The sequence below is a fragment of the Heptranchias perlo genome, chromosome 1 (assembly GCF_035084215.1).
Source record: "Heptranchias perlo isolate sHepPer1 chromosome 1, sHepPer1.hap1, whole genome shotgun sequence".
Taxonomy (NCBI): domain Eukaryota; kingdom Metazoa; phylum Chordata; class Chondrichthyes; order Hexanchiformes; family Hexanchidae; genus Heptranchias; species Heptranchias perlo.
Genome location: NC_090325.1, coordinates 38,579,497 through 38,593,082, shown reverse-complemented (window position 1 = coordinate 38,593,082; position 13,586 = coordinate 38,579,497). Strand labels below are relative to the sequence as shown.

At 43.3% G+C, this 13,586-nt stretch overlaps 1 protein-coding gene across 3 annotated transcripts in view; it reads left to right on the top strand.

Moving 5' to 3' along the window:
• atp8b1 (ATPase phospholipid transporting 8B1) overlaps positions 1-13,586 on the top strand; it is a 162,537-nt gene that overhangs the window by 111,164 nt on the left and 37,787 nt on the right. For all 3 annotated transcript variants that reach the window (XM_067983878.1, XM_067983872.1, XM_067983884.1), the window contains exons 11-15: positions 637-725; positions 828-1,024; positions 1,468-1,676; positions 6,631-6,674; positions 11,174-11,330. In XM_067983878.1, coding sequence (XP_067839979.1) covers positions 637-725; positions 828-1,024; positions 1,468-1,676; positions 6,631-6,674; positions 11,174-11,330 — 696 coding nt within the window. The remainder of the gene's footprint in view (positions 1-636; positions 726-827; positions 1,025-1,467; positions 1,677-6,630; positions 6,675-11,173; positions 11,331-13,586) is intronic.

Below are 13,586 nucleotides of genomic sequence, written 5' to 3'. Positions count from 1 at the left end.
GAGCTCTGGCTTTGGTTGCCCTACCTTTCCCCCTCGTGTGAATGGACCAAGACTGTACCCGAGCCATCTCCTCTTTAAAGGCTGCCCATTGTCAGATTACAGTTTTGCCTGCCAGTCTTTGATCCCAATTTACTTGGGTCAGATCCGTTCTCAACCCACTGAAATTGGCCATCCTCCAATTAAGTATTTTTACTCTAGATTGCTCCTTGTCCTTTTGTATAGCTAATCTAAACCTTATGATGCTATGATCACTGTTCCCTAAATGTTCCCCGACCGACCCTTTGGAGTGTGAGCTTTTTGAGAGTCCATCATAACATTATTCAATTTTATTTTTCTCTATTACCTATCTTTATATTTGACTTGCACTGCACAAGCAACAACAGAGGATTTTTGACTTAAAATACAGGTGTTTGCTTAATATAATAACCGCTGTAGCCCCATCCCTTCCATGTGCCCTGATGTGCAAGGAAAGCACTGACCATGATATCAGAGGCTCTAATTCTGTTTACTACCTTTTTAGCGTTCAGGATGGTAAAGTAAAGATGGTGTTGTCGTTCAGATAGAAAGCACCATTTGAAAGAAAAGTCTTTACCAAAATAATTACAACCTGGCTGCACATCAAATTCTGTCTTGCAGGAGCCGACACCAAAATCATGAGGAATGGCGGAAAAACAAGTTTCAAAAGGACCAAAATTGACCAGCTGATGAATTACATGGTTTACTCGGTAAAAATGATTACCTTCTGTTGTTGTGGAATTACATAATGTCTTTTTATTTTCTTTTTCATGTAATGAGAGATCTACAACTGCAGTTTTACTTTATTCTAGATCTTTCTGTTCCTCATTCTTCTGTCGACCGGCCTTGCTATCGGACACACATTCTGGCAAAACGAAATTGGGAATTTCAGCCGGTCCTGGTATCTTGACGATGGGGAAAATGATCCACCTTCATACAGAGGTTTCATTACCTTCTGGGGTTATATCATTGTTATGAACACCATGGTACCCATTTCACTTTATGTAAGGTAAATGTGCCTCCTTCTGTTCTGTTGCATTTGCACACCTCATATTAGGAAACCAACCCTGTAATGCACAAGATTAAGTGCGTGAACTCCTATTCGTCCATGCTGGGGAAGAACCGAAAGATTGTAGATAGCTCTACCCAATGAACTAGCACCAGCACAGGTGCAATGGGCTTTATGGTTCCTTCTTTGCTGTCATTTCTGATTCTATGGAGAGCTATGTTTGAAAAGTCCACTCCCTTTCTGCTAACAATTTCTTGTAGTAAGTCAGTGTATTCAAGGGAAAAGAAATGATCCAACGTAAAATAAATTTTAATTTATGAAAAAAAATGAGTGGATTGCATTTGAAGCAATAACAGGCAAGTGGCCTCATCTGCTGCTTGGGCTCTCTTTCTGATTTTGTAAATTGACATTTATCATAACATTCTTTGCAATCTCTCCCTTAGTGTGGAAGTGATCCGCATGGGTCAAAGCTACTTCATAAACTGGGATCTCCAGATGTACTATGCTGAAAAGGATACTCCAGCCAAGGCACGCACAACCACGCTGACTGAGCAGCTTGGACAGATAGAGTACATCTTCTCTGATAAGACAGGAACTCTTACGCAGAACATCATGGCATTTAAGAAGTGTAGTATCGGTGGCATTACTTATGGTATGTTTCATTCGTAGCTCATAACCTGTTCATCTCTAATCCCCTTGGATATTGAGATCTCTTGCATATCTCTTGGACTAATAATTGCACTTTTATGCAGGAGGTAGTCACAATATGGATTTAACACTATGATATAAATGAGGTGCCTCTTGTACCTCTAAAGTTGGTTTCTCGCTATGTTCCTAAACTGAACACAGTATTCCAAGTGAAATCTGACCAGTGCATTTTGAGACCCTTGCAGACTACAGTACCCAAATATTTGTCTTGTGGGCTGCATAGGTGCATTTCGTGGAACCTCAAGGATCACATGTAAAGTTTCAATCTATGTTCTACCAAATGCATTAGATTACTTGATGCATAATGCTATCAGTCTTGTTCTAGAGTGCTTATGTAGGAAAGAGTATCTTAAAAGGGATGTCTCGGAGCGGCTGCAGGACATTCTGGAGGGGGAGGGTGAACAGCCAGTTGTCGTGGTGCATATAGGTACCAACGATATAGGTAAAAAACGGGATGAGGTCCGACAAGCTGAATTTAGGGAGTTAGGAGTTAAACTAAAAAGTAGGACCTCAAATGACGTCTGGTAAGTGGGAGGCTTTCAAAAGTGTGTTAACCAAGGTTCAGGGTAAGCACATTCCTTATAAAGTGAAGGGCAAGGCTGGTAGAAGTAGGGAACCTTGGATGACTCGGGAGATTGAGGCCCTAGTCAAAAAGAAGAAGGAGGCATATGACATGCATAGGCAGCTGGGATCAAGTGGATCCCTTGAAGAGTATAGAGATTGCCGGAGTAGAGTTAAGAGAGAAATCAGGAGGGCAAAAAGGGGACATGAGATTGCTTTGGCAGATAAGGCAAAGGAGAATCCAAAGAGCTTCTACAAATACATAAAGGGCAAAAGAGTAACTAGGGAGAGAGTTGGGCCTCTGAAGGATCAACAAGGTCATCTATGTGCGGAACCACAAGAGATGGGTGAGATCCTAAATGAATATTTCACATCGGTATTTACGGTTGGGAAAGGCATGGATGTTAGGGAACTTGGGGAAATAAATAGTGATGTCTTGAGTGTACATATTACAGAGAGGGAGGTGCTGGAAGTCTTAACGCGCATCAAGGTAGATAAATCTCCGGGACCTGATGAAATGTATCCCAGGACGTTATGGGAGGTTAGGGAGGAAATTGCGGGTCCCCTAGCAGAGATATTTGAATCATCGACAGCTACAGGTGAGGTGCCTGAAGATTGGAGGGTAGCAAATGTTGTGCCTTTGTTTAAGAAGGGCGGCAGGGAAAAGCCTGGGAACTACAGGCCGGTGAGCCTGACATCTGTAGTGGGTAAGTTGTTAGAGGGTATTCTGAGAGACAGGATCTACAGGCATTTGGAGAGGCAGGGACTGATTAGGAACAGTCAGCATGGTTTTGTGAGAGGAAAATCATGTCTCACGAATTTGAGTTTTTTGAAAGGGTAACCAAGAAGATAGATGAGGGCTGTGCAGTAGACGTGGTCTACATGGACTTTAGCAAAGCCCTTGACAAGGTACTGCATGGTAGGTTGTTACAAAAGGTTAAATCTCACGGGATCCAAGGTGAGGTAGCCAATTGGATACAAAATTGGCTTGACGACAGAAGACAGAGGGTGGTTGTAGAGGGTTGTTTTTCAAACTGGAGGCCTGTGACCAGCGGTGTGCCTCAGGGATCGGTGCTGGGTCCGCTGTTATTTGTTATTTATATTAATGATTTGGATGAGAATTTAGGAGGCATAGTTAGTAAGTTTGCAGATGACACCAAGATTGGTGGCATTGTGGACAGTGAAGAAGGTTATCTAGGATTGCAACGGGATCTTGATAAATTGGGCCAGTGGGCCGATGAATGGCAGGTGGAGTTTAATTGAGATAAATGTGAGGTGATGCATTTTGGTCGATCGAATCGGGCCAGGACCTACTTCGTTAATGGTAGGGCGTTGGGGAGAGTTATAGAACAAAGAGATCTAGGAGTACAGGTTCATAGCTCCTTGAAAGTGGAGTCACAGGTGGATAGGGTGGTGAAGAAGGCATTCAGCTTGCTTGGTTTCATTGGTCAGAACATTGAATACAGGAGTTGGGATGTCTTGTTGAAGTTGTACAAGACATTAGTAAGGCCACACTTGGAATACTGTGTACAGTTCTGGTCACCCTATTATAGAAAGGATATTATTAAACTAGAAAGAGTGCAGAAAAGATTTACTAGGATGCTACCGGGACTTGATGGTTTGACTTATAGGGAGAGGTTGGATAGACTGGGACTTTTTTCCCTGGAGAGTAGGAGGTTTAGGGGTGATCTTATAGAAGTCTGTAAAATAATGAGGGGCATAGATAAGGTAGATAGTCAAAATCTTTTCCCAAAGGTAGGGGAGTCTATAACGAGGGGGCATAGATTTAAGGTGAGAGGGGAGAGATACAAAAGGGTCCAGAGGGGCAATTTTTTCACTCAAAGGGTGGTGAGTGTCTGGAACGAGCTGCCAGAGGCAGTAGTAGAGGCAGGTACAATTTTGTCTTTTGAAAAGCATTTGGACAGTTACATGGGTAAGATGGGTATAGAGGGATATGGGCCAAGTGCAGGCAATTGGGACTAGCTTAGTGGTATGAACTGGGCGACATGGACGTGTTGGGCCGAAGGGCCTGTTTCCATGTTGTAAACTTCTATGATTCCATAAAAGTAGAAATTGTGTTAAGGAACACTCAACAATGGGGATGTGAACAGATATAGGGAAAGTCTAAGCAAGAATTTTTAAATAAAATTCCAACATGACTGCTTAACTTTTTAAAAGATGATCAAACAAACATGCAGTACATGGGGTGGGCTCTCTCCCCAGCAGTAACTCCAGTTTATGACCACACTGAATAGAAAAACCTGAAGCTTAGCAGTGCCCAGTAGCTGCGCTCACTAGTGGTACTTTTCACCTTAAACTCCCAAATTTAATTTCAATGGAAATGTAAATCATGCAGGTGATTTGCTGTACCGGTTTGCCACCCATGTGGTGAAGGTGAATATTATCCCCACTGACTTGCTCAAACTATCCCTAGCCGAGCCCAGTCCCGTTCCTCGACTCCTACCTGCAGCAGAGGTCGTTACCTGTGAGTAAAAGGAGCCGTAGATACCAAGCTTGATGCATGTGGGACACTGGAACTGTGTCTCCTTGTTACAGCAGCCCTGCCCATCTGCCACATTGATGGTAAATGAGAGGATAGAGGGATGAAACACAAAATGGAATGACTGAAGTTACATACATAGAATTATATACATAGAATCTACAGCACAGAAATAAGCCATTTGGCTCAACTGATCTGTGTTGTTATTTATACTCCAGACAAGCCTCCTCCCACTATAATTACCCATTCCCACCCAGCCCTTGTATCCCTCTATTACCTTCTTCCTCATGTAGTCATCAAGTTTCCCCTTAAATGCTTCAACTCCTCCATGCGTCAGTGAGTTCCACATTCTCACCACACTCCTAAATCTTTATTTGATCTGTTAGTGACTATCATATTTATGGCCTTGTTCTGGACTCACCGACAAGTGGAAACAGTTTCTCCACATCCACCCTGTCGAGCCCCCTCATAATTTTAGACATCTATCTGATCTCCTCTAAGTGTTCTCTTCCAGAGAAACGAGCCACAGCATGCTCAATCTTTCCTGAATGTTGCATCCTTCCAATTCTGGTAGCATCCTTGTAAATCTTTTCTGCACTTTCTCCAGTACTTCAGTATCCTTTATGTAGCATGGAGACCATAACTGCACACAGTTGTGGTCTAACCAAGGTTCTGTATAAATTTAACATTACCTCCCTGCTTTTGTATTTTATTCCACTATAAATGAGCCTCTAGTGCTTTGTTAGCACACTTCATGGCCTTATCAACTTGTGTTGATACTTTGTGGTTTAGGTATCTGTATTCCCAGATGCCTTTGCTCCTCTACCCCATTTAGTTTCTTACCTTCCAAGGAATAAGTGCCCTCCTTGTGCCTCCTACCAAAATGAACCACCTCACACTTAACTATATTGATTTTCATTTGCCCTTTATTCACCGAGTCTGCAAGGCAATTTGTCTTCCTGTATTTTGGTGCAGTCCTCCACATTATTAGCTTTACTTCCCCCCCCCCCCCCCCCCCAGTTTGGTATCAACAGCAAATTTCAACACCGTACCTCCAATTTCTGAGTCCAATCATTGATGTATAAGGTGAACAGCAGTGATCCCAGCATAGATCACTGCAGGACACCACTTCCCACTTTTTACCAATCTGAGAAACTTCCCTTAGCTTCTACCATCTTTTAATCCATTCTGCTACCTAGCTGCTGACTCTACAAAACTCATCTTTGTCATGAGTCTCTTATGTGCCACCTTTATCAAAGGCCTTCTGAAAGTTCATGTATACCTGCATCCAATGCTTTGCCTTTGTCTACTCTTTCAGTTAGTACTTCTACAAAGAATTTGGTACAGTTGATTAAACATGACCTTCCTGTTAGAAATCCATGCTGACTTTTTTTATTGTAATTTCTGTCTTTAGATGTTTGTTATCTGATCTTTTTAGTGATTATTCTAGTATCTTTCCTACCATTGACGTTAAACTAACTGGTCTACAGCTCCCTGGTTAGTTTTATTTCCTTTTTTGAAGATGGGGATTACATTTGCTGTTCACCGGTCGTCAGTCACTATTTCCTTTTTCTATTGAATGGATACCAGTGCTTTTGCTATCTCCAAATCAGCTGTTCCTTGAGCCACTAGGTGAAGTGAGGCTGGAGTCACTGATCGCTCAGAAAGCAAATGGCTGGTAACCATCTGGGTACTCCTGCAATCAGCAGTGACGGGTTCTGTAGGGCAGTAGCATGTGACCTTAGTGGGTGATGACTAGATTGGAATAGTAAAGCCGTGTGCTACTGATGGTTCCAAGTGGCTAAGTTTTAAGTACAATTTTCTGCTGCTTCTACAGGTGAATTGTGCAACGCTGTTGGAGACAAGACTGACAAAGTAGAGGTAAAATTAACTGGTTAATTTTAGAAAGTCTCTTGCATCAAGGAGAAGCTACTGAAATCATGCTATAAATATTTGAAGCATACAGAGCTCTATTCCTCGATGAAGCTGATTCCCAACTTTTGGGATGGTATGCAATTGTACAAGATTTTAAAGATCAGCAAGAAGTCTTGGGCCAGAAATTCCTCTCTGATATTTTTAATAATTAGTTAATGTGGTCAGGTGAAATTTTTCTGTTTGTCATTTTTTAAAATCATAAAGCTAAAGCTGTTTTAAAAAGGTTGATGACTTCATTCAGACCTGTCTGAACACCAACGACACCTCTGATTGGTGTGATGCTGTCCCAGCCTAATATAAGATATGCGATTTGAGACCCTTTCACTCACTCACCTGACGAAGGAGATAATCTCCGAAAGCTTGTGATTTTAAAATAAAATTGTTGGACTATAACCTGGTGTTGTAAGATTCCTTACATCTGCTAATAAGTGTAATTTATACATGATGTTTTAGGATGCATTAATACAAGGGGCTGCGCTGTAGAACTAGGATAAAAAGAATATTCATTGAATTTCTTTGTCTCCGAATCATAAGAAAAAAATAGATGATTCCCCCATGAAGTGCTGTTTTCTACTTTAAAGTTGCTATATAGATACAGCAGTGATGGATGTATAGATAAGCAGGTTGAGGTGAAAAGTGTGTGTAAGGGAGGGGGTGGAGGAATATGGTGGCACTAGACATTAGCCTTGGCACTCTTGCCAGAGAGAGGATGGATGAAGAGTCAAGTCGTCTTCTGCTCTGTTCCCAGTCTGAGGTGTGTCAAATGGAGGTTACAGTGACCTGTAAGAAGGGGGATGAAAAACTGGAGGGATGAGTTATGGGGGGGCAATATTTGGCACTTCATTTCAGATTGATTTTGCTCATCAAAGGAAAGGGGATTTTTTTTTAAATTGCAACAAAACAAGTTAACCTTATCCAAACACACCCCCTTCATGGGTTTAAATGGCTAAATATTGAATTTTGTGTAAACTGATTTTAAATATGAGACATGGACCAACAGTTGCTCGTCATGCTGTCTGGGAGCATAACACTGTCTCTCCTTTCTACAGAAGGAGAGGGAGGCAAAGAGGTTTGGAGAAGGAATTCCAGAGCTTAGGGCCGAGACGGCTGAAGGCATGGCTGCAAATGGTGGGGTGAAGGAAGTGGGGGATGCAGAAGAGCCCAGAGTGTTTTTTTATTCGTTCATGGGATGTGGGCGTTGCTGGCGAGGCCGGCATTTATTGCCCATCCCTAATTGCCCTCGAGAAGGTGGTGGTGAGCCGCCTTCTTGAACCACTGCAGTCCGTCTGGTGAAGGTTCTCCCACATTGCTGTCAGGTAGGGAGTTCCAGAATTTTGACCCAGCGACAATGAAGGAACGGCGATATATTTCCAAGTCGGGATAGTGTGTGACTTGGAGGGGAACGTGCAGGTGGTGGTGTTCCCATGTACCTGCTGCCCTTGTCCTTCTAGGTGGTAGAGGTCGCGAGTTTGGGAGGTGCTGTCGAAGAAGCCTTGGCGAATTGCTGCAGTGCATCCTGTAGATGGTACACACTGCAGCCACTGTGCGCCGGTGGTGAAGGGAGAGAGTGTTTCGAGTGGTGGATGGGGTGCCAATCAAGCGGGCTGTTTTGTCCTGGATGGTGTCGAGCTTCTTGTGTTGTTGTAGCTGCACTCATCCAGGCAAGTGGAGAGTATTCCATCACACTCCTGACTTGTGCCTTGTAGATGGTGGAAAGACTTTGGGGGGTCAGGAGGTGAGTCACTCACCGCAGAATACCCAGCCTCTGACCTGCTCTTGCAGCCACAGTATTTATGTGGCTGGTCCAGTTAAGTTTCTGGTCAATGGTGACCCCCAGGACGTTGTTGGTGGGGGATTTGGCGATTTGTAATGCCGTTGAATGTCATGGGGAGGTGGTTAGACTCTCTTTTGTTGGAGATGGTCGTTGCTTGGGACTTGTCTGGTGCGAATGTTACTTGCCACTCATTAGCCCAAGCCTGGATGTTGTCCAGGTCTTGTTGCATGCGGGCACGGACTGCTTCATTATCTGAGGGGTTGCGAATGGAACTGAACACTGTGCAATCATCAGCGAACATCCCCATTTCTGACCTTATGATGGAGGGAAGGTCATTGATGAAGCAGCTGAAGATAGTTGGGCCTCACCTCTGGAATTCGGCTCTTTTGTCCATGTTTGGACCAAGGCTGTAATGAGGTCTGGAGCCGAGTGGTCCTGGCGGAACCCAAACTGAGCATCGGTGAGCAGGTTATTGGTGAGTAAGTGCCGCTTGATAGCACTGTCGATGACACCTTCCATCACTTTGCTGATGATTGAGAGTAGACTGATGGGGCGGTAATTGGCCGGATTGGATTTGTCCTGCTTTTTATGTACAGGACATACCCGGGCAATTTTCCACATTGTTGGGTAGATGCCAGTGTTGCAGCTGTACTGGAACAGTTTGGCTAGCGGTGTGGCTAGTTCTGGAGCACAAGACTTCAGCACTATAGCTGGGATGTTGTCGGGGCCCATTGCCTTTGCTGGATCCAGTGCACTCAGATGTTTCTTGATATCACATGGAGTGAATCGAATTGGCTGAAGACTGGCTTCTGTGATGGTGGGGATATCGGGAGGAGGCCGAGATGGATTATCTACTCGGCGCTTCTGGCTGAAGATGGTTGCAAACGCTTCAGCCTTGTCTTTTGCACTCACATGCTGGACTCCGCCATCATTGAGGATGGGGATGTTTACGGAGCCTTCTCCTCCTGTTAGTTGTTTAATTGTCCACCACCATTCACGACTGGATGTGGCAGGACTGTGGAGCTTTAATCTGATCCGTTGGTTGTGGAATCACTTAGCTCTGTCTGTAGCATGTTGCTTCCGCTGTTTAGCATGCACGTAGTCCTGTGTTGTAGCTTCACCAGGTTGGCACCTCATTTTTAGGTACGCCTGGTGCTGCTCCTGGCATGCTCTTCTACACTCCTCATTGAACCAGGGTTGATCCCCTGGCTTGTTGGTAATGGTAGAGTGAGGAATATGCCGGGCCATGAGGTTACAGATTGTGCTGGAATACAATTCTGCTGCTGCTGATGGCCCACAGCACCTCGTGGATTCCCAGTTTTGAGCTGCTGGACCTGTTCTGAATCTATCCCATTTAGCACGGCAGTAGTGCCACACAACATATTGGATGGTGTCCTCAGTGTGAAGACGGGACTTCGTCTCCACAAGGACTGTGCGGTGGTCGCTCCTACCAATACTGTCATGGACAGATGCATCTGCGACAGGTAGATTGGTGAGGACGAGGTCAAGTCGGTTTTTCCCTCGTGTTGGTTCGAGTTGCAGGAACGCAGAGTTCTCAGAGGGTTCTAAGGCTGGAGGATGTTAGAGATAGGAAGGGGCAAGGCCAGGAAGAGATTTGAACATGAGGATGACTATTTTAAATTGAAGCGTTGGTGGTCCAGGAGCTAATGTGGTTTGTTTTTGGTTAAGAACATGGTAAAAGTTTTAGTATGGATTCCAATAATGAGACGTACTTGTATTTTGTAGTTTCCTGAATGTGAATCTGTAAATAAATATTATTTCCATGCTTTACACCGATCTGGTTCAGATTTTACACATATTTCGTTTGTCTCTTAAAATCACAGTCGCATTTTCCATTTGAGAATTCTTTTTTGGAGACAGGTTTCCTTCTTCTGGTGGAGAAGGCTGATGGTTTGTCATCCCTTGATTTGTAAAGGTCCTTTCGCTTATCCATGGTTATAACATGAGGAGAAGGCTATAAGGGATGGGGAGGGTGTGGGGGAATTAGTTATGTTTTCATCACGATCACAGACAAGGTCATCTCTGGCCACCAACTTCTGCATCTGCCCATGGAATAAGTTCTTTCCCCAGGTCACAACAGCACTTTCAAAATACCAAGATGTCTAGCCTTTGGCTTTCCATTCACCACGAAACTTGTGTAGCTGTCAATCTGCTCCACCACACCCTCACCTGTACCTTTGCCCTTATCCTCGGTGAAGCCCATACACTCAAGCTGGTCATTTCCCCTAGTATGGCCCCCATCGTTGCTCTCTCAAGTCATTCATCGCCAAATCCGGTTGGACCAAGTCAAATAATATCGGATCTTGCTCGCCTCTAACCTTGGTTCCTTTTGCTTGCTCATTTACATGCTGTCCTTTGGCAACGTTAATGAAAGACAGGGCATCAACAGCAACAACAACTTGCATTTATATAGCGTGTTTATATCAAGCGCCGCATGTACGCTGATGTCACCAAGTTCTACTTCTCCAATACCTCTCGATCCCTCCACTACCTCGCTCGGTTAAGTGGCTTGTTCGACATCCAGTCCTTGATGAGCTGAAATTTACTCCAATTAAACATCACGGTGACCAAAGCCATTGTCTTCGGCTTATTATTAATTATTTAATAATCTTTAAAACTCAATTCATATCAAACATCTTTTATTCTGCAGCTTGTGGACTTCAGCTGGAACAGTTATGCTGATGGGAACCTCAAATTTTATGACCATTACTTGCCTCAACTTATCCGTTCAGGAAAAGATCCAACAGCAGGGGAATTCTTTAAACTACTTGCACTCTGTCATACTGTGATGGTGGAAGATAATAACGGTAAGTGGAGAACAGGGATGTGCTCCATGTTGAACAGGGTTGAAAAGTTTAGTTTGGTATGGGCACTTGAAAATACATCGGGTGCTGAGCAGGGTGCAAACACTGATAATGTCTTCTGATTGTTTGGATTCATCACCGGATCCTTTTTTCTAGGCTTAATAAGTTCCTACTGCCCACCTGTTTCACTGCTTTAGTGCCGCGTTAATGCTGCAGAAAGAAAGATATAACTAGGGATTCCACGATCTACATTGCCATTGGGGAAGCTACAATCCCACATTGCCAGCAGAAAAAGCTAGCATGCAGAGAGGGTGGGTCAGTGATGGAGTTAGAACATTGTAGGCCTGATTTCTGACCCATGGTACCTTTTGAACGCGACACCTTGCTGTGGGGGTGGGGGAGAGAGGGCAGTTCACAGTGACCCCTATAGTGTCTCATATTTTCTTTCTGATGTTTCAAAGTGCATCACGTAAAATAAATGACTTTGAAGTGCAGTAGCTGCTGTGTGAGCAAATGCAACAGTCATTTTGCACCAAGGAAGATCATACAAATAGCCATGATCTGTTAAGATGGTGTTGTTTGAGGAAGAAATGTTGGCCAGAACAAGGGGAAAGAGCTCCTTGCTCTTTAAGTAGTGCCACAGGATCACAAATGTCCACTTCAACCACCAGAACAGGCAAGGGAGCCTTGGTTTAATGGATCATTTAATGGATACATACATGCCAATTACAAAACTTTCAAAAGCTGACTAACAATTTCAAAGAAGTGAACAATTTGTACAACTGGAAAACATCCTTGAATAAAGCCTGTAACTGAAGCCATTGCTTTAAGGGTACTGAATAAGTAAATTTAATAAAAAGGAATTGAAATTTCAGGTTTTGTATTAGTGTTTTGGGATCACATTCAGCAATTCAGTTAGTTATCTGTGAAAACTGAAACCCTGTGGCTTCACCTGACATCTGAAAAGAAGTAGGTTTAATGGGAGTGGAGTGGGACATGTGCTTGCCCTGAGTTCAGCTACACGGGGGGAATAAAACCTGAAGTACACAAGTGCGTTTTTGCACTGCAGATTTTAGTAACTTCTGAAGTGGTTGCGAGCCCTGATTGTACCAAATGTATTTCCTGATATGGTCACAGCCCCCAGAAATTTCTGATTTTTTTTAAACATTCTGCTCATTAAACATTTTATTCATTCTGCTGCAACTTTGAGTTTACTTTTGGTGCCAAAATGATGGTGAGCCGTGCATACTAGATCCCCTGGTGAGCCTGCCAACAACACAATATCGTCTTTGAAAAGGAACACATTTCATTGGGTTCAGTGAGTCTCTCATCTACCCGTATACAAATCTTGGAGCTGGATAACACATCTCTAGATATAATTCAAGATTTGGCCTTATACTTCTATAGCTTCCAGCTTCTCAATAAGGGGTGCGTATAGCCTCTGGTAAGGTTGACAGCCTTATGAAAATCAATTTAAAACTACTCGAAATGGGGTTCCCAAGATACCTTCTGATGTTCTGTGAACTTGTATAAAACCATAACCTACACATTCATCACAAGAGCAAAATGCATCCTGGGCCTCCAAAGCATCTGATACACGTGCCATGGCAACCAGCAATTCCACATGAGGAGCCACTAATACCAGTTTAAACTGCACATAAGCACTCAAGCAAATTTCAGGTCATTCTGGAGTGACCTCGTGAGAAGTGCCAGAACTGGTAAATGTGCTGGGTTCTGTCGCAGTGGACGGGACTGGGGAAACACTGAATATCCATGTGAAACACTGACAGTTTTGTATGTTCTTCACCGTTGTATTTTAGCCCTCTCTTCCTCCCTTCCCTTTATCTGTTTTGCTTTCAATTCTTTATCTATTTTCAGCCTAATCTTAAAAAAAAAAGTATCACTTATGATGGCTTTCAGATATGATAAAGCATTAGAAGTGGACTGGTTACAGAATATTTTGTAACCAGTCCTAAAATGTTCAAAGACATTCAATTAACGACTGCCCAATTCTGCACTCTGCAAAAAAAAGAAAATCAAGGTAATTGATTCTGCTTGGAATCACTACTCCCACACAGTGCACTAAATCTTATCAAGAGCAAAACTGTTAATTGCATTAAAGTTCAGAACAAAATAAACTTGGTGAATTCAAAAGAGAGCTTTTATCCTGTCTGCCACTAAATGTTGGGCAGAGCAGGCATGGGATCCACATGATCCCACAACCTTCACACTTTTACACAATTGCTGTATCTTTGCATA